We start from the raw sequence: 22,032 nt of genomic DNA on the forward strand, positions 1-22,032 counted from the left end.
ACACTCAACTAGCCTGTCCTTTGAAGCACAATGCTATCATCCTCTGACATCGCTGCTAAACCTCTTACATAATTAGGATGTGAGTATTTAACTCTGAGAACTAAACAGAAGATCAGAGAATGGAGCAAAGACCAGACATATTTAGTCATCAACAAGGCAAATAAAGTCATTATAGTTTGACGTCAAACTAATTTGTGCAAATATTAGATGCTGTCATATGTGTATTGTTAATGGCTGATTTAATGATGTGTTTGCATTTCTTTCATTTCAGACATTTTTAATGCCTCTTTGTCCTTAAGGGTCCCAAAGATCGTCACAAATTAAAGGTTCTTTACAGTAGTTCAAAAAGGTGGAAGAACTAAAGTACTCTTGTACAAAAAGTCAAAAGTCTTTATTCAGTTGGCTATTTCATTCGAAGATAGATTAGATTCAGATCATTAGAAAAAACAAGCTGTAGTGGAACAAATTGGCCTTCTTTAATTTGTAGCTCTCAGCACACAGTCTGTCACATGCCAGTTTATTAAATGTTTTTTTTTTCCACCTTTATAACCCTTTGTATGAACTTCATTAGATTAGCTTTAACTTTATCTTAAAACAGCAACAGCAATGCGATGAAAAATGAAAATTGCAACATTTGATCATATAATTGTGTGGCATTTATTCTAAGTAGCCTAAATAATGAGATGAAATGCATTTTGGGAAATGTAGGATTCAGTTGTCGTTTTTTTTTTTTTTTTTTTTAGCTTTCCCCTGTCTCTGATCTGAAATATTAGATATCATGGACTCTTATGCTTCTATTTGGACCACAATCCTAACATTTTTTTTAATCTGTTTTCAATCTTTCAATTGCATTGCAAAGAGTCAATTAAAGTTCTCCAGATTTACCCTTTAAGTATCCAGGTCATCAACAAATAAGCTATCACCCATCAAATTTGTTAATGCTCAAACCTGCAGTGTGTTTTTTTTTGTTGTTAAATGTTTAAATGTCAGTCGTAGCCTATATGTTACATAGTTTTTGGTGACCAGGGTTGTTTTTTGAGTGGTATAGCATGTGCCCCAACGATCAGATTGGCCCCCCTAGGTGCCATTATCCATAGACTTGCTAACTGCGCAGTCTTATGCAGGACTGATGTTCAAAACAACATTAGCTTTTGTGGTATTTATTTATTTATTGTAACAGTGGCTTATGGAGATCTCTTTCAGTCTTAAGGATAAAGCATGGGAATTCTGTCTTCTGCCACTTTATTTAATTTAAATTAAACACCTATAGCGTCAGGAGTGTAACACCTGTATGAAACCTCAATGTCAGTTATTTAAGTGGATATGATTATGCCTCTCAGAAATGTCTGCTACAAGTAGGCTTCTTCATGCTAACCTTGCATAAATCAAATCCCAATTTGGGCCACTCTGTCCAAAAAATCTAGAGCCACTTCTTTTGTTCTGGACTGAAGGATTTTGTTTACTTTGGCTATATATGACTTAGGGAATAACAGACAGGCCACTATAGATAGATAGATAGATAGATAGATAGATAGATACTTTATTGATCCCGAGGGAAATTCAAAGCATCCAGTAGCAGGTTACAAAGACGTACATGAAACATTTGTTTACAAATTAACCACAAAACCGACGCCCCCCCCTCCCATACATATATATTTACCCCCCAAAAAGATTTAAAGAATACCCCTAGATGCAATTAAAAATAGACTTATACAAGAAATGCACATAACCTGTGCAGGGATAAAAAATATATGTGAAATTTAAACAAGAACCTGTAAACAGTTGAGGAAAAAAAATAGACCTCACGTCGTAATTAGACCTGAATATAAAAAAAAAAAAAAAAAAAGTGTTGACCTTCTGAAGTTGTGCTATATTGCATTTAAATCATAGACTGTAAATATGATATCAATTTGGTGAACACTACTGAGCTGAATGCAAATGAAACTGTAGGCCTAAATACATTGTTCAAAGCCTATCACTGCAGATTCAAGATGAAGGCATACAAAACCACTAATTCTGTTTCTTGAGGACTAAGATACATTACATTTTTTATTTAGCCTAAGTATTTACTGTGCTCAGGAATGATTGCTCTCTGGTGTTAGTCCTTCACTTGATCAGCTACAGTCATCTGGCAGCAGGTTTTTATGAACCCAGCACTGCACTGCTTGAGAGGTGGAAAAAAACTGAGTTTATAAAAGGGGAGGAGCGACGGCATCATCACAAGCATGACTGAGAGGAGGAGAGGACAGAGAGACTTTACTGACCTCCTGCGCCGGCGCTTCATCCATCCAAGCGTCGTTTAGCAGTCAGTGGTGGACCGCTGAGGGAGTCTATTTTACCGTCTTTAATCCACCCGTTAGCGCCGGGCTCCACGGGTTGCTCCGGAGCTGCTTCCTTTAGCACAATAAAGCTAACCACTGCTAGCTCCTGGCTTCAGTCACTGCCCGGACCCGGCGAAGTAAAGAACCTAGCAGGGGAATGGCAAGAGTATACTCGGATAACCCTTTCAGAAGAAACAGCCACTGAGATTAGGAAAGGAGCCCTGAAATATTTCATACTTTGATCAACGGTAAGCTAAAAAAAATATATAAAAATGTATGTTAAGTTAACAGCGTTTTGTAAAGTTAGCGCTAGCTTGCGGGCTAGTCACAGTTAGCCAGTTATGTTGTCGTGTAACATTGAGAACAACGTTAAGAAGTCAGCGTGTCAAATGTTGAAGATACACTGAAGTGTGTGTGTGTGTGTGTGTGTGTGTGTGTGTGTGTGTGTGTGTGTGTGTGTGTGTGTGTGTGTGTGTGTGTGTGTGTGTGTGTGTGTGTGTGTGTGTGTGTGTGTGTGTGTGTGTGTGTGTGTGTGTGTGTGTGTGTGTGTGTGTTGGGAGAAATGCATACAATAATGTATCAATAAATATATAAATAAATGTATTCATATATTTATTTATGTGTTTCTGTGTCCATGTTGTACAAGGAAAAGTACATTAAGTGATTAAAAAACAGACAGAAGCAAATTTACATATATACTTTTCCTCTTACGACCTGGACACAGAAATAAATATATGTGTAAATGTAAAAATACGGAAATAAATGAATAACTCAATTAATGTGGAAATGTATGCATTGATACATATATAACTGTAGAAATACGCTAATAAATGAATAAATACATGTAAAAGTATATAAATAGCCGTTTTCATTAACAAAGTGTATTTATTATATATTCATTGATGTATTGTTTTCAGCATTTATATATTTATTGATGCATTTATTTAATTATTTATTTATTTATACATTATTGTATGCATTTCTCCCAACATTTATTTATTTATACTTTAGTCATTTTTTGTCCCTCATTGCTCAGAGCTAAATGTTCGAAGACCGAAATTACTGACAAGAAAACATTCACAACATAGGAAACACTTTCACATCGCAAAAATGAAAGCGTTAGTAAAAGTACATTAAAACAGAAATAGTACTAAACATGTGGTGTGTTTTAGACTGTTACCTAAAGTCTCGTAAGTAAAGTAATTATCTAATTTTGACGTGTCTTTTAAGTTGTTTACAGATCCTGAAGCATGACGGTAATTATATATAGTAGTAGCAGTGCTTGGTGTGTTGTTTAGAGAAGCATACTGTGACGACCTGTTTAGTATGATGTCTGTCTTCTTAGCCCGTTTAAATTTAGTCTGCCCTCCTTGATCCCTCTATGAGCAGTAGTGCTGGGACGTTAGCTCACTTGTCACTCCCTTCCTTGCAGCCAAATTCCCATTACTGCATAGCAGGAGTTACAGGCATGTATGAGCATGCTAAAAAATGAAGTCTGTGTGTGTCTGTGCGCAGAACATGAAGTTCAAGATACACTCTGCACTTCTTTCAGATTGTTTGGAGTAAGCATAGTTCTCATCTTTGCAGCACATCACGGGATGAAATATGACAAAAGTTCATGGTTAAAGTGACTAAAAGATTCCTTTCATGCCTTTAAAGATTCCAAACTCCATTTGATCTGCAGAGTCCCTCTGCACCTTTAAGAAAAATCTAAAGACCCAGCTCTTTCATGAATACCTACTAACTTAATGATGATGGTCTCCATATTATTGATGATGATGATGGTAACGACGATGTTTTTTGTTTGATAACAACGACTTATAAGATGGTTTCTATACTGATTAGAGCTCTCAAGAACTGCCCTCAATGTTGTGCTTTGCCTCTGGTCACTTCCTGTCAGCACCTGTGTGTCCAATCAGACTCAAAGCTGATCGTTTGCTCTTACTGACATTGTTCCCTTTTTTCTAGATCCTTGCTTGTGTTATACTTACTCTCTGATGTGAATTGTAGAATTAATGAAAATGTGTTTTACATTGTCCCTAGCCTCTACAACAACGCTCCTGCATGTGAAATTGGCTGTTTACATGAGAAAGAAGTGTGTAGAAATGTACCTGCCCATTTTTTATTTATGTGCTGTAGAGTGTAGTTGTGACTTGAGTTTTGTACAGACAATCAATAGTACATAGCTCATTCATATCTCTGATAGTTTGCAGTTGAAGTCATTGCAGTGGTAAAGCCTCTGTTTGACAAATGAGCGGGAAATGCTGCATCCGTTGATCAATGAGCTCCCCAGTCACGGCTCAGGAGAATTCTCTTCTCCAGCCCATCGCTGTACTCATTTTTCTAGTTTGCATGGCTGCTTGCCAACATACAAACACATACACACTCTCCCACAAGGTCATGGGCGTGATTTAAGCAGTCAGACAAAACACATCTTTAGCATTCTACAGTTCTACACTTTAATTTAGCAGATGCTTTTATCCAAAGGGAGGTGCATCTGTGATTTAGAAATAAAAATAAGAACAGGTGCTGACAGGCTGTGCACAGAGGCAATCTGTGTATGGCACAGTTATAGTTATAAAATCATCATTATCAACAGTAGCATCAGTATCGTTAAGTGCTTAGGTGCCACATGTAGTAATGTTTACATTTTGGGACTCAGTTCATGTTTTCAAGAGTAAATAAAATGCACGGCCACATCTTTGACCTCAGATTGCACATCTTTGTTTTATCTCATCCTTTTTTTTCCGTTCAGGTTGTTGGTGTTACTGTAATCCCCATCATGGTGCAGAAGTACCAGTCACCTGTGCGGGTGTACAAGTATCCCTTTGAGCTTGTGATGGCGGTAAGTGTCTCTACCTGTACTCACAGTCAGTCCTCTGTCTACATGAATATTACATGTCATAGAGGCACAGTTATGTCATACTGTCATTTGGGTCACCCTCAGAAAGTAGTAATTTAATTGCACACCTTGCATGTGATTGGCTCACAGACTCACAACTGTTTCTGAAGGCAGTTCACCTTCCCACAACCTAATATCACTATTCTAACTTACATATAGTTTGAGTTGTTTGTTTTTCTAAGTGCACTGACAGTGCTGTCTTGGCGATCTGCCAGATGTACAGAAACACGACTATAAGCATGGGGGATGAGCCATGACAACTTTAAACATATAGAAATGTTCTATGTAACAGTGTGTAACAAAGTAAACACTTTATGTCTGACTAAAGGAAATGACCTGGAGATTTTTTCAGTTTCTTTCTTTTTGAAGAAAAACTTACAAACAAATGAAAACACAGAAAACAGACCAGTGATGAACTTGATGGGGAAAACCAGTGCAAATAAAGACTTTAAACCCCTGCAACGTACACAATACTCTTCCATATTCCATATTCCAATACGCTGTCCACATGAATTTTGTTTGAAAACATAAATATTTTGCTCCTTTTCTGGCTGCTATCCAGACTAGTACAGCCTTCTAAAGTCTCTAAAGAAGACATTTAGAAGACAACTGACCTTGTTTTAATTTGAAAACAGAAACTGATACGCTTTGAAATAATGAAGCAGGTACCCACATTCTCTTGCTGATTGGGTCTTAGTCACTATTTCCCCTTACCTCTTTGTTATGGATGTGTCACATGGTTCATATTTTCAGGAGAGAACAAAAATACCCAGCTTGACTTTCATTTCTTACCTAAACGTAGATGACACCCGCTGAAATGGTTCATGCTAGCTACTATTCTTTTATTTTTCCATTTTGCATTATGTACTGTACCGCCATGCTTACACAGAAGAAAAGCTATTGTTCAAGCGATTACCAGGTCGAGCTTTGTAATCAGCCCTAAATGGATTGCCACTGTTTTCAGTGAAAGAACCGTCCAATTTGTGTGTGCCTGTTCAGACAAGAATACAGATGCTCGGAGTACAATAATGGTCTTATGATTTGTGTTTTAGATGTGTTAGTTTGCACGGAGATTAGTTGTGTAATTGCACATAAATGCTTGTCTGGACTTGGATCATTTTGGTTTTAAAACCTAATTATAAAATGAAAACTTATTAGTGAGGATGTACCTTCTTATAGACGGGCTACTAAAAATAATTTGTCCATATTGCTTTGCTGTCTGCTAATGGTTTTTAGACCTGTTCATTTTACACCCAGTTGTTGAGCTGTAGAACTGCACACTCAAAATCTAGATGTACAACATGACTGTGCTGTTATGTCACACATTGGTTAAACTGCACACGCTGCAGCAGTAGTCCATTTGAGGTGTAAAAGATTCAGTGCCTTGCATTGCTACATGACTACATTTCTGCATGTATTCTTTCACCTCACCGCCTGCAGTACAGAAAGTGTCTGTAGAAATGCATGTCCATTACGTGAATTTCTTTTTCCATGTGTTGCATGTTTGGCATGCAAAACTGCTCAGTCAGTCTTTACCTTAGTGCTGTAGAATAATGCTGAAGCCACCAAATTATAGATGCACCAATCCAATGTTTGAGGTCCGATACCGATCGGATACCTGGGTTAACGTATAGGTACCTGCTGATACAGATTCGGCCGATAGTTTTAAAATAAGAACCTGTATACCTCACTGTGAGGATGAGAGGTTTTCCCAACTTTGTAAAACAACTTTAAATACATAAATAAATACATACAGACTAGATTACTGTCACAATCTGACTCACAGTCTGTGTAACACTTCCCTTGTAATAACTTCACTCACCCTCTGCTGTCACAGTGAACACTGCTTGAGCTGCATCATGTGTGCAAAGCAGCGGAAGCTGTGCACTCCTTTTGTTGTTCATGGCCTTTTCATGTTGTTAGCATTGTCTCTTAAAATGTCATGCACGTTAGTAAACTGATAAAGTGTTTCTACAATGTTGCGTAACATAATGGCTCTAGGTATCTGCAGTGAAGTTTTTAGCTTTTACATACATTAACTCTGCGGATAAGTGTTCCCTACATTCTTGAAGAAGCCAGACAGAAGGCATTGAGAAATGAAGTACGTAATTGCAAACTGCACCGCGGTCCCAACTGTTCATCACCGGAGACGTTACAACAGGAAGTTTCCTGCGTCTTTGCAATGATACCCTATCTAGGTATTTAAGCCACGATTGGACAGATGTCCGATACCAGGATTGGATCGATGCATCACTACACCAAATAGAAAACAATGTTTGAGACCCTGCAGTATCTCCTTACTCAATCTATTTATGACAAAACTGTTTCAGTACGACAATAAACAAATACATTTTCAATTCTTTTCACACCTCTGAATAAAAGTGAACACATCTTAACAATCATATATATTTTAATCACAAAATGATTGCATTTTGGCTGGATCATTTTTTACAGCAATGTTTTGACACAACATGCTGTTTACAGTTGTGCATTTACATAATTTTACTAAAACAGTCTTAGCCTTGTTAAACAACCATGCACCATTTCAACAGTAAAAGATGTTCTATGGGGTTGTTCTGATTATAACAGCAGTGTATGACTCTTCCTGCTTTCTGTGCAGTTAAAATGAGTCCAGGGTGAGTTCCTGTCGTGGGTTCAGAGCACAACAAGTTACAGACAGGCTGTTTTCTTTAAATGGAAATCAGCTTTTACTCCGGCGAGAAAGAGGAAGCAGCAAGAGTAAATCTTCTTAGCACTGGCTGGATTGAGCACTGGGGGAACAGATTGCTATAAATAGGGGGCTGGTATATCTGGGTCTGCACATGCAGCAGAAGCAGGAAAAAAGGGATCGCAACATAGCAAACTCAATATAATTTATAAGCTGAAGCTGACCCACCTTTTAGAGATGGCACAAGCCGACTTCACTGCATGTTTTTAAACTAGCCAACCAACTGATAAGGCTTGTTCTAAAGGTTTGAGACAACAAAAAAGCGTTGTGTTTTATAAGTTAAATCAGAAGCAATGTGGTAATAATTTGTATTTAAGCTTTGAGTCATAAATTAACTAGAATGTTAATTTGACTCAATTTGATGCTCAGTAAATTGCAATTGAATTATTTTCCCCTCTTATGACTTTCCTCTGCAGAGAGAATTCTTGCAGACACTGCAGAGCAGACTTAATGGTGCGTCACAACACTTGCTCGCTCTCTTTATTGAAAACTCAGTGGAATCTCTCCCTTTTACTTCCTATAGCCGTTCTGCCACTGCAGCAAAGGACTGTAACATAATAGAACTTTGATAGTTTCTCACAAATGCAGTAGGTTGTTAAACAGGAATCAGCTACTTTGTGTGAAGATCATTCCATCTTTCATCTTGTGGAAAGTGTACATATTGCCGGCAGGCAGATGTATAGACTAAGAACATCATGACAAATTACTAAAGGCTTTGTTTGACCTTGTTATTCCTCCCGGGTGTTCTGTGTTAGAAGCATCTTAAGTATTTGCCAGTAATGGCTTCTCCTTTTCCTCTGAAGGGGAATTATATTTGACATTTTGCTTTAAGGAATTTAGTGAACTCTCTCCGCTTGACACTTTTGTTTGGATACTGTCAGGTCTTTCAAATACCCATCAATTCTACTGAAGATAAAAACCAAGGCTCAACATTCCTCCGTTCTTTAAATGCATTCTTTTAGTCTCAGTGAGATAAAGCCTGTCTTCACATGGCCTCGAGGAGCCACTCGACAGGCCCACTGACAGGTGCTATCAAAGTATTCCAACCTTTGCCTAACACCACTGTGACTTAAATCAACTGTTGCATAAACCAGACTTGGATCTCAGATGCCCCTCAGCTGTTTTCGTTCTTCATTGGTAACCATACCCTGCTCTGAACGTATATGCTCAGTATTCCCAGTTGTGACAGCCGTTCAATGCATGATCCCTCCATGGTAGTTTAAAATCCTGTATGATTTTGTGATCTGTATTTTTTACTGCACAATTCTGAACTTCTTTCTCTAAAGACAATTGACTGATATGGCTTTGACTTAAACGGTTCCACAATCTGGACACAAAAGCAAGAAAATAAACAAAAAGGAAAAATGGCAGCACCAGGGTCACCCCATGAATTTGACATTCAAAAAAGCCGGGTGAAAGGATCATGTTTTGAATTGCATTTTGTCAGAATCTCTGTACTGATATGTTAGGTTTCATTATCGTATACAGAGCAGCACAGGAGCAAAACCATAGCAGACACTGGTCACTTTTACCACTCAATTTTTTAAAAAGATGATTGTACCTTTAACCACAAAGGTCTCCTTCTCTGAAAAACAAACTGATGCAGTTGTTAAAGTAGGTCAAAACACTGGATTTGGCTGGTTCATGTTTGTAATAAAGGTTTCTCCAATGCTATTTGGCAGCCTCAGTGCATCAGAAGGATCTATGAGCTTGTTTATAGGTCATTGGCTTGTTCTAAGGTTTGGAGACCTGAGTCCTTCATTATTTAAAAGGTTTTTACTAAAAAGGAATTACCTGCAAGGGCCTCCTCTTCTCCCAAACAAGCAGACCCGGTCGTTAGAATAGAGCAGCTTCATGCTAACAATCAGATTTCTCTAAGGCTTTGGGGGCTGCTAGCTGAACCGCTGCTAACCTTACCTCACTAGCTTACCAATTCCTCTATCTGCTAAAACTTGCAGTAAAATAATGCTGATGTGACTCGACTCTGTAAGAAAATAGTTGACAGGAAATATAAAAATAGGGCTGACAGTCAGTAGATTTGGAAGACTTTGTAATTTGTATCTGTCTGATAAAGCATGAGACTCAGAGTGTTTGGGGAGTTTGGTGAAGCACAGAATAATAGTAAATGAAAAAAATGAGTCAAGCATTCATATTAAACAACTGAATTGTATTTGACTCATAAATTCCACAGCTCCAGTGAGCACTCGTTCTACTGGTAGGTGTTGCTTTTCTTGTTTTGATTTCATCTTGTGAAGTAGATGGCAACAGTGATCAAAAGCTATACAAAGAAAGTTGACAGCACCAGATGAGGCACTTAAGTCAGCATTGCATGCACCGTAATATTCCAGTATTGGAATTTTTATGTTGAGGCTGACATTTGTTCCACGACAGTGCAGTTGCACTCAGAGACCTTTGGTAAGCACCAAAGTGCAACAAACCAAATTCTTCCATAATGTTGCTTTAAGAGGAAAGCTCTAAGAACCGAATCGTACCAGAGTGAAATGCACGCCATTGAACCTTCTGTCTAACTTCCTTTATAGATAAAGCAAAATTGTGCACAAACGCTTTTGCCCCTCAAAGAGCTGTACATATCAGTGGAATGGGTTTCTTTGTGCTTCCTCAAAACCCACAAGTATTTGTATTCACAGTCTTCTTATAACTCCAAAAGTTGCTCTTTCTTTTGTCATGGAGAGTTTACATATCACTGAAGTAAGGAAGTGCGGTTGTCCACCGAGTACTGCTGCTGGTCATAAACAGGAAATGTTGTTGCTGCCATTATTGTAGCTGCACAGTTTCAGAGCCTCTAGTTTATCCTCAGGGAGTCACATAGGAATGTCAAATACACAATACATTCACCCTCTGGCTGTTATTTCAGGCCTGAAGGGACAGTTGCTTCTGGAACAAATCCGCAGAAGAAGAATAGAGTCTGTTGCACCAGGAGAAATGAAAAACTGGCTCAGCCTGGAATAGTAAATAAGAGCTTACTCAATGCTGCCGGTTAGTTCAGTTGAAAAGACAATAACTATCCCTGAAGGCCTTCAACCATCAGACTAGTGCTCATGCTGAAGAGAGAAGTTATTAAGAGAGGCAAAGCCTACCTTCGCCTAGTGCTGGGCATTTAATTGAATTTCGATTTCAATTACGATTTTGGCTTTCCAAGATCATGAAAACAAGATAATCAAGATTAAGTGATTACTGTGCCGCATGCTGTGCTGCACTTGTTTAGTCGTGTGGAACATGTTTGAAAGTGTTGTTATTTATTCTCGCTTCAAAAAACATTACCACTACCTGAAAAACAAGGTTAATGTATTTTTAAGTATAATTTTTATTTTTCCCTTAGTTTTTTTCCTGTATTGCTTGTTTTTCAAAGTGTTGAGAATGTTTAAGTGTTTTAGTTTGGGGGCGCAGATGGCATAGCGGTTCGGTCACGCCCCATGTACAGAAGTTATATTCCTCCATGCGGGCGGCCTGGGTTCAAGTCCAGCCTGTGGCTCTTTTCTTGCATGTCATTCCCCACTCTCTCTCTCCCTGTTTTCTGACTCTATCTACTGTCCTATCGAATAAAGGTATATATACCGTATATAAATACATATATATATATTTTTAAAGAGTGTTTAAGTGAGATTAGTGCATGTGATGCAGATGTTTGAAAATCAATAAGTAGTGGTAATCATGTTTATTAATCGTGACCCTCAATCAAAATAATCATGATTATGATATGCCATATTTTTTTTGCCATAATCAAGCATCCTCACCCTAGCAACTAGCTGACCTGCTCCATGGAAACGTATGTTTGTGTAGTTAATCCATGAGGACAAAGCGCTTTGGTCCTGCCCCTGTCCCAGTAGATTTACTACAGGGCAAGGAACAGGATGTGCCCTAATAGTTTAATGCCTGCAGGATTTCTGGCACCATCAGGAGGCATTTCCTTCTTCATGAATCTTTTTATCACTTTCTGCAGCAATTAACACAACACATGTATGCTTAAGATACGCAATGTTTTCATTCCATTAAAATGTTTCAAACGTAAACTGCAGGAAACCATGTCATCAGGTCTGTTAAACCCTCTTATATGGAAAAAAGGACTAAAAGGCATTACAGTGATCTAAATTTCTCAAGTAATTTGAGCACAAGAAACAGAAAATGTGGCTGAAAGATGATAAAACGGGACAGGACTTACTGGTCTGAACAGAAATGGGGTAAAGTAACGAGAGGGAGAGGATGCAGAATGACCCAGACTGTATTAGCATCTTATAAGGCTAATCTCTGACCTCCATTACAGTAGCCTCTGGGAAGCAATGATGCAACTTGAGAGTATCATAATGAAGTTGTTTTTTTTTTTTGCTGGGCCCAAGCATTCTGTACCACTCAGGTTAAAGCTACGGTTGAAAAGTGTCCCTCACATGCTCCTGTCTCAGACAGTCTGGAACTTGTTTGCTCTATATCTAGGTGTTGCCAAAGGCTTGTAAATGAGGTCAACACTGTATTACTGAAAACGATTGTTTCCTATAATCCAGGGTTGCATGAACTGCTTAGCGTCACGGTTCACTTATTTTATGAGGTGTTTGAAAAGATATAAAACAGGACCTATAATGAAACCTAGTTTGAACAAAAAACTTGAATACTTTGAACTTGGGCGATCTCATCTTTTGAAATATTTTTCTACTTTAGTACATTCATGGAAAACATTGACCAGTTCTGCTTTTAATTCCTGTTCCTCTTTTGTCTTATGCTGCTGCTATCATCTGCGGTTTTTCATTTTGTTTGTGTTCCCCTGTTGTCTTTCTGAAAAACTGGTCTATGTGTATTCTGCCAGTAGCGAATGTCAGAGAAGCTTGAACACAAGGTGATGGAAGATATGTTTAAACATCCATCATGGGGAACAAAAATATTTTATTCCAAGAAGTACATGCTTTCCCTTGATGTGTAACCACACTTTTTTAAACAGCAGAGCTCACATGTTCATGCTATACAAAGAAAGGGTTTAAAGAAGATATTTTTTTATCAGCTTAGTTTTGTTCCTGCTGCACGAAAAATCTCAGATCTGAGTCCGTGAACTACTTTGAGCTCTTAGTGCCTTCTATTATTACCTGTATGTAGACCACCTCTAACACCTTTTAGTGAACATGGAATGCCAACAAATTATTTTGTGCCTGTAGACTGCTAAGCTGTATAATCCTGCTGTCCCAATTTTCTCTGTCCAGCCTTGGATAAGCACATAGCAGCCCTGCCAGGCTGACATCCTGTCCCACCTTTTGCTGACCCACTTATAGCCAGGTCTGCTCAGGGCCTCTGCTTCACAATTATCCGTCTCTAAGGCATCTCAGGCAATATTCTATCTATTTAATCCAACGTGAGAGGCTTCTTGTTTGTTACCCATTTCTCTCAAGGTCTTACATCTCAGGCTAGTACTTACACAAGCAAACACTCACCTTTGTGTCAACCTTACCTAAACGGAGAAATTTGGGCATTTCAATAATTTGTTATTAAATATCTATCCTAAAAAAGGTGCTCTGGTATATGTCCTTTTTCCCAATTAATCTGAATGACAGAAACACTCCGAAAGAATGCAAATAACTAATTTATGTTATTCAGATTTATGAATGAAATTTGATCTTTCTTTTCGAGTGATATATTTTCTGTTTTAGCTGTTAATGTATTCTTTCCACATTCGCTTTCCTCAGCATTGCACCTGTCTGTTCTGATTCAGAGAATTTCAATTTACTCTCCAAATGAATCATGTCAGAGCTCTGCCTGCAGTGTGTAATTCACTTACTCGGCGAGATGCTGTTTGCCAAATTCAGTGAAGACTTATGGCCTGCCTTTGGAACGGGGGCTTATCGCCCGGTTTTGCTGCTGGGAACAGCATTGATAAAAAGCTGCACCAACTCCACGTGACTCTTGCAGCCTTTGAGAACATTCTGGAGCAGATTTCATTCACTGATCACCAGGACACTCATTCATCCTCTTTTCCTGCTGCAAGGTCGAGATGCTGCTCCAACAGCTCCCCTCCCCCATTCTGCTAGACAAAGATAAATGTGTGCGCACATACCCTTACACAATGACCCTGTAGTAGTTTACACTGCATATAATGCAGCGTGGCACAGAGTAGTGACTCACATCTATGCGGCAGTTTTGTAACGTCAATAATAATGGGAACAGTATGCTGTGACGCCGTCTGCCTGCTTACTGCTATGTTTGTCAGATAATATGTTATGTCAGGGTCATGTTTGAACTATTTCTTCTTGCTTTCAACTTCAACATTCAATTATTTCATCAACCATGATGACCTTATTAAATGGTTTCTGTAAAGTCGGCAAGCGATTTCAGAGTATCAGATTGTTTCCTGGAAATGTTGAGGTAAAAGCACTAAAACTACTGAAGGAAAAAAGAGAGGGGGCTATATGTTGATCTCTTTTCCATGTGCTCTTTGGAGATGACTGGACTTCCTTATGTGTAAGATGTGTGTATAAGGATACAACTCAACCAGGATAGAGGCAAAGCAATGCACATCTACCCTTCCATCCAAGTATTGTCTTTACTGGCTGCAAAATATCAAGCTAGAACTGGATAAAAAATTATGACAGATAAAAAAGAGCTCGCTATAACCATCCATCTATTAATCCATTATCCTTACCGCTTTTCCCGTTCGAGGTCGATCCCAGCTGTCATTATAATTGGCTATAACCAATTGTTATGTAAAGTCTATGTGCTAAACGCAATATTCCGTCAAACATGTTTGAATCTTCAAAAGATGTCATTGATGTAAGGATGTGTAATTAAACAGGGAAACTCCATAGACTTCCAGGAAGGTTGACAAATGCCAAACATTTCCCTGATAATTGCTGGAAGGTAAAGCTGAAACAAATGGTTAAATGACTGCAGAAGGTTTTTGTATTCATAAGCAAATTCCATTCTCAACTCTGTTCATTGTATCGGCAAAAAAATGTGTTAATGAGCTGACAAGTTCAGTTTACTGAGACAGAGTTTTGTCTTAGTAAAAATGTATTTAGTTCAGCACTCTTGGTTCTTACTGTTGTGGCTTTTTGATAACCAACAGATGGCCATCCTGCTGCTTCCCTTTCCCTTGTGTGCACACGCACGCACGCATGCACGCACGCACACCAAGACATACTTGCATAACCCAGTACTACAACTCAGCATATTACATGGCCCACCAAATATTTAGGTCCTTACCATCATGCAGGGTCAGTGGACTTGGCAGACTGTACCCGGCCTCTCTCAAAGTTGATAGTTGCAGACAGTTCTGCCTTTACAATGTTTAGTGTAGCTGTGAGAACACTGCAAGGAGATAGTGGGTAGTGTGGCATGCAGAGACCAAGGGCTCTATTGTTGCCTCTGTTCAATCAGGAGCTTGTTGTCTCTCCTACCCTACATCAGCCTACACCTACGCTCATATGCCGTCTGACCTGATGGGTGGTGAAGCTTTCTATTTTCCTTTTCCTTTAGTTCCAATGAAAAACTATTCAATCACTCAGCTACATACATTTTCTTTCTTTAGATTTTACAGCAAGTTAAAACATTGCATTACTCCTTTTTAAGTTTTGGAATTCATATTTAAAGCCTTTTTAATGGATTATTTTTTTTTGTACATCAACAAAGTGTAGTGTGTTTAACTGTTTGGCCTACCTGCAAAGAACTGGGACATCAGTGGAGGCTCTTGATACATATCAGGATCTTTTCCCAGGAGTGTTTTCACCTACTTAAGCCCACATGAAAAGCTCGTAAGACCGGTCTTGTTGAAACGTTAAACGAACCAGCTCAGGTCCTGCTATCATTGTTCAGGTCTTTTCTTTCAGTTGTTCCTCAGAGTAAAACAGAAACTCTCGGTGACTCTGCTTTCAGCCATTATGCTCCGAGGTGCTGGAGCAGTCTGCTGGAGGAGCTGAGAGGAGCTGGAAATAGTGATACTGTTAAACGTAAACTTAAGACATACCAATTCAGTCTGGCTTTAATGTAGTGCTTTTACACCTAATGTACCGATACACTGATACTGAAAGAATAGTCCTAAAATCAGAGTTTGCAGATATTTTTAAGCTCTGTCCCATCTTATTTATTTTTCTTAATATATAAATTTTTGAATTGAGTTGCTTGGTAAGTATATTATGAAACTGTCTTCTTAAATAAAAGAAAAGCAAAGAGAATCAATCACAGGCTTATAGGAAAGAATCTGAAGTAACCTGCAAATCCTCATGCATTATGATTTCTCAAGTAAGCATTTTACTACAGGTTTTCTTTTGTTTTCACACTTCCCTTTGCATTTCAGCCAGTCACGAGAAACACTGAATTTTCAAGCTGTTTGCTCAGTAACTTTCCTCCTGCTCTCCCCTTTTCCTCTTCCATGACCTAGTTTGGAATTTATAGCTTCACTCTCTGGAATGAAAACTGGGAGGAATTTTCCTCTCCATATGCCCTTCTCCATACCCACTTCTCTAGAAACCTTTTCACCTCATATTATGTAAACAGTTGTCTCCTTGAGTTTGTGCGTCATGACTATTATTTACAGAAGCAGGATGTGTGACAAAGAGAACCCGTCTCATATTTCTTATTTGGCGGCACAGTAAAGGCAGGAGTGGATGGATCCTATTACCTTCTTTGAAAACAGCATCGAACACTTCACCAAGTCTGTTTGATTGATTATTGACATGCAGACTGTGCCCCTGCCCCAACATAATACAAACATGTGACTGGGCTCATGTGTTCCAACCCTTATAGCATAGTCCCCAACATGTCAGTGTCCAGGACTGCCTCAGGTGCTGGGTGGGAACTCATAATGATTTTTGCCTCTAAACATGGCTAAATGATGTCACAGGCCTAACCACAGCACTGACGCATAGCTGAGTTTGTTTGTATCGCGCCATCATGGATGGTGTGTTTTTGTTATACAACATGTGTTGGGTCTTTTTTAGAGGAAACATTGGAGAGCAGCTTAAGAGGGCCTAAAGATGGACAGCCCTCTGATAATAAACCCTCTAGTTGTTTGTTTGACAGTAAGGCTCATTAATCTGAAAGACACTGAAAGATACTGTTAGATGGACTACTTGTGTACTACATGAGCCCTGTTTCCACCAGGCGGTCCGGTTTGGTTCAGTACAGTTTGGTATTGTTTGATACGTGGGTGTAAGCAAGACGCCGATAGTTGCATCAGCTACTAGCAGCGACTTTATAACAGTGCAACGCAGTGTAGCCCCCCCATTCTATTTAATGTAGAATAAAAAAGGGACAGAGTAAACTAAGGCTGCAGTCATTTTGTAATCAAGTAATCTATCGATTATTCTGGCGCTTATTCGAGTAATTGGATAAGAAATGCTGCATGGTCCTTTTTTCACCGTTTAATCACTTGCTTTATTGGTATTGTGTTGGAAGAGAAAAGTGGAGCGGGCAAATAGCGTGCTCTAATGTCAGTGATTATAACCCCACTCTGTTTAACCGTGTGCGTGAAGGTCACAGACTACAGCAGACTGTGAGATGATGTGACGATCGTTAAGTGTATTTTTATTGTTGATAAATGCAGACACAGTGCACTTAATACTCAGCATAGTTTGTTAACATGTCTGTTGGGTATAAACATTGACCAGCCATGTGGCGGATAGCCCTGTGAAATTTACCTGCCAAACGGAAAATCTACCCGCATTTGGCGCTTGGCGGCAACCATGGCTATGGAGCATAAAAAAACAAAACAAGAAATGTCCAGTATGTCCAGTAAGATATAATATGGGACTATCAACTGCTGCGTCTCTACATTTCAGGTTTTGAAATGCAGTTTGTTTTAGACATCATCTTTATGCCGTCCTTATCAAGCAGGTAAATCTTAAAAATTCCCCTCAGCCAAAATGTTCCTGCTTCCTGCAGGAGAATCCAGCTGACAAAAATAGCGGTGGCTGACCTCTGGGTGGCTGCTGTCTTTATTACACAACCATTTTTATATTCCCCAGAGATGTCACAATGAGGAAGTTCAGAGTGTTCTCCCAGTTCAGAACACTTCCCAGGAGACTTACAGGACAGGACATTTCCTCCTAACCATAGCAGCTTGACCCTCATTTCCATTTCATATTTGTCTTGTCTTGTCATGTTTGTCTTGTCATGCATATGGCAACACAACTAAGAGGTGGATTTTTTTTGTTTTAAGATTTATTTATGGTATTTTGTCTGAAGATAGGACAGTGGATAGAGTAGGAAGTCAGGGATCATGTTTTTAAATCCTACTGCTTTGTGGAAGCAACAAGAGAATGCTCTCCTCCTGCTGTGTTTGTGGCTCTCTGTTTTTGACACGGGAGCTTATTTCTAAGGGGAATGCTGTATAAAGCTCAGTATGGAAGAACATGTACCATCAAGTCGGTTAATGTCTTCTGCGCCTTGCTTTAGTTTCTGCTTTGCTGTTGCATCAGAAGTGTTGCTATGTTACAACATCTTTGCCTTGGGGTGAGGGTGTTTCTTACTGTGCAACAAGTACAACTATGCTGTGGTTTAATATGAAGACATTGTCCTGCCTAGGGTTGGTGGTGGTTGAAGTCAGTTCAATAAGCCTGTATTTATTTTTACAGTAATGCTGTAGATTTGCTGCTTCCACTTTTTAACTGGGATGTCTATTGTACATCACAAAACATTTATTATAGCCAAAAGTGACAAATGTTACAACTCTCAAAATCATCATTTTGATGTCCTAAGTTCAAGCCAGATAATGGCTGAGCTGCCTGCCTGCATGCTTGTTTTATTGCCTGTAGTACACATGCACCAGTCCTGAAATGTTCTATTCTCTACATTTTCTAAAGCATCCTTCCTGAGCTAAATATTTCTTGTTTCCATACCGCTGCTCTTCTCATATTACCTTATATCCTTATGGAACATGTGCTTTGTGCATGCAGTAAGGAATCAACGTAACCTTTTACTATTGTTCTGAATATCTACACTTGTGTTACCCTAGAGAGCACTTACAGTCTCCAGCTAAATTCCAGGAACCATTCCTGAAGGCTTGGTCAGTTAAGATGTGTCCAAACATACCCTGTCGTCATGGAGACTGGAGGACAACGTTGTTGTAGTCTTTGTTTCACATATACAGCTGTTTCAGTCAGAATGGAAACTTTGACAGGATTTGTGTTGTTCTATTATTAACTGTTTCTGTGTGCTGCACTTGGGAAAAGGACAAATGAGTATTTGCTGTTGTTGAGTTAAGTCTGGTGTCTTTTTGGGTTGATGAGTCATCCCTGCCTGGGGCATATAAAACTTAGCAAGATTCTTAAGAAAAAAGTTAGGACGTTTTAAAGAATGTTCTTAAGAAATGACACTGTTCTAAAGACAACAATCAGGAATTACACTTAAAAACGTATTTATTTTCTTACTTATGAACTTCTCAGAAGCAGTAGGGAAGGCTTATATCCATATATAATAGGCCTATGCCTTTTTCTATACATTCGGTGGAACATCATTGACTAAAGGACTGAAATGTTATTTCAATACATTATAATAAGCATGTTTGTCAACATTATTGCTGTAGAAAATATTTGAACATTAGTTAGTTTCTTTGGGTAAAGGCAAATTAGATTGAAATCATCTGTCAAATGTGCTAGCTTATTTTCAGGCGTTTACACCAAAAACAACAGTGGCAAACTAAAATCAACGATAAATGTAAAGACAAACTTAGTAAAACTGAAAAACAGATTCTATTGTCTAAAATGTGTTTAAATGTAAGAATTTAGAGGCTTACCTTTCTACTCTAGCAATTTTGGGACAAGTGTAGTGTGATCTTAAAGTTAAGAAGAAAATTAGGACGAAATTTAACAACTTTGATTTCAAGAATCTTGTTTATTTTCATGTTTTTTTTCTTAGGAAGAAACACAAGAAGAAAGTTAAGAAAATAAATACAAACTTTTTTCAGGAATATGAAATCTTCTTAACTTGAAATCATTACTTAAGAAGTTTCTTTTTCTTAAGATGGTTTTGTGAATCTTCCCAAAGAATGGAAACAGGGGCTGGTATGATGTGAAATGAATAGAGCATCCAGCTTATTTCTGTAGAGCTGCAGCTTTCATTTTCAGCACACATCTGGTAATTGTATGTTATCATCTATAGTAGAGTAGAATTCAAAAGAGGTTTTATTTCAAGTTCAAGCCCTATATCTTTTTGCAATAGTGATGACGTGAGGAAAATAAATAATTGAGAAAACGTTTAACGTTACACACATCCACACTGTTTACCATTAAACTCTAGGTCAATATAGACTTGGATAATTACCTGGATGAATGCCAAATGACCTTATTATTGACTGTGTTTGTGTTATTTCATCTGCATTCAGCTGTGCATAGTGAGTCAGGCCTGCTGCAGAACATTTTTTTTTTTTTGAACTTGTGACTGGAGGAGTGATTTATGGAGTGCCAAAGGAGGCAAACAGGCTAGATCCTGCTAAAGGTTAGTTGATTATCCTGGAGGAACTGTAGTGCCGAGGTTTGTTGACTAACTCCTAATAGAAACTGTCTGGCTAATTTAACACGTTGGTATTTTTCTGGTTGATCAAGGAGTTGATGGATGAGAGACACTCCCTGAAACCGAGCACTTGTTCAGAGAGGGACGTGACAACAAATGCTCTTAATTTCTATTCTTATGTCATTATAAGCACCATGTGAAATACAGGAAGATGATCAGATGGGACCAGACTGATTCTACTGAATATTATGAAATAACAACATTGTAGCCTAGAAACATGTCCCTACATCCGCCTTTTCAAGGAAATTCCTGGTATCATGACTCTCCTGTTTCCTGTTTTTTGTAACACGAAAGCAGTCTGGCCTTTTTTCAGTGGACAGAGGTAACTAAATGTTTTGTTTATTTTTTCATGAAGCAGAACAAGGCTCCTTTGTGGTTTTCTGTCTCATCAAATAAACCCCATGGTTTTGTATACTTATTAAGGTGTTTGTTAAAAAAAAAAGGTGGTGTTTTTGAGCAACCATGCCATTTGTGGTCGAGTTTGCTGTTGACGTACTGTTGTTTGTAATGGGTGAAACTCCTGTTTACAGTCAGTGCTGTTGTGCTGACGGCAGTACAAAGCCTACACCCAGAGTTCCAGAGCATCAGGGCAAAAAAAAAAAAACAGAGCTCAGCATTCAGTCAGTGGACAGTGGGCAGTGAGTCGCCCTGGCAGTGGTATGCCAGGAGCTGCTGAACCCTACTGACTGCCTATTCACACACAAACAAGTTCTACTGCTGATAAACACACGAATCAGTCAGAATCTACTTGTATGTTTGTTTCTAGAAAAACTCAGTTAGGATGGTGGTTAAATTATGAAAAATAGGATAATTTCATATTGATCAATATTGAGATTTATCACAATATATAAAATGATGATGCTGCTGGTTTGTGTCCTAACAACGACAGAAGCCTAGAACACAGGGTTAGTGTTGTTCTTCATGTCTAGTAGCAACCAAATGATCAGCAGATGTTTTCTCATACTCATAATAAACTAACCAGGCAATACAAACTGGTAATTTTACCAAACCGGACAGTTTATGTCAAAAACAGTGTTTCATCAACATACTTAAGGAACTGCGGACGGGGTTGCCTCTTCATAGCTCTGCTTGTTTTGCTCTCAGCTGCCACTCTTCCTATGACTACAGTTCAGCTAATAAATTCATATAACGTTGTCTTTTTCAGATTGTAGCGGCTTGCTTTATCCATACTATTAAAAAATGTTCTTATTGCTGCTCTGTCCTATGCATGAAAAGAGGCTGTTTTGTCTGAAATAGTCCAAAAAATGAAAAATTATTATCATTAACTGCTATATGCAAACTCAACAACCTTTATCAATGGCTGGGGTTCAAATATCAACTGCAACTTTCTTCTAGGCTTTGTTGAACTTTAAGTGATTTCTGTTCTCATGCTTTTCACAGAAGCTCAAAGACATCGTCTTATGCTCTGTAGAACACAGCTCCTTTATTAGCCAGACTCAGCTGACACAACTCAGCCGACCCCAAAAGTCTTATGAGCAGCACTTACTCTCTCAGTTGATCAAACACAGTCTGTCCCTGCACGCGTCTTTCAGGCACACTGTATGATTTCAGTCTAAGTC

General features: G+C 38.6%; 1 protein-coding gene across 3 annotated transcripts in view; it reads left to right on the forward strand.

Annotated features, from left to right (window-relative positions):
• The first annotated feature begins 2,210 nt into the window (after positions 1–2,210).
• Positions 2,211–22,032, forward strand: part of si:dkey-237i9.1 (SEC14-like protein 1) — a 34,703-nt gene continuing 14,881 nt past the window's right edge. The window contains exons 1-3 of one of the 3 annotated variants that reach the window (XM_061047446.1): positions 2,211–2,569; positions 3,552–3,577; positions 5,077–5,166. In XM_061047446.1, coding sequence (XP_060903429.1) covers positions 3,572–3,577; positions 5,077–5,166 — 96 coding nt within the window. In that variant the 5' untranslated portion in view covers positions 2,211–2,569; positions 3,552–3,571. The remainder of the gene's footprint in view (positions 2,570–3,551; positions 3,578–5,076; positions 5,167–22,032) is intronic. The other 2 variants (XM_061047447.1, XM_061047449.1) reach the window with 2 other exon arrangements.

The sequence above is a fragment of the Labrus mixtus genome, chromosome 2 (assembly GCF_963584025.1).
Source record: "Labrus mixtus chromosome 2, fLabMix1.1, whole genome shotgun sequence".
NCBI lineage: Eukaryota > Metazoa > Chordata > Actinopteri > Labriformes > Labridae > Labrus > Labrus mixtus.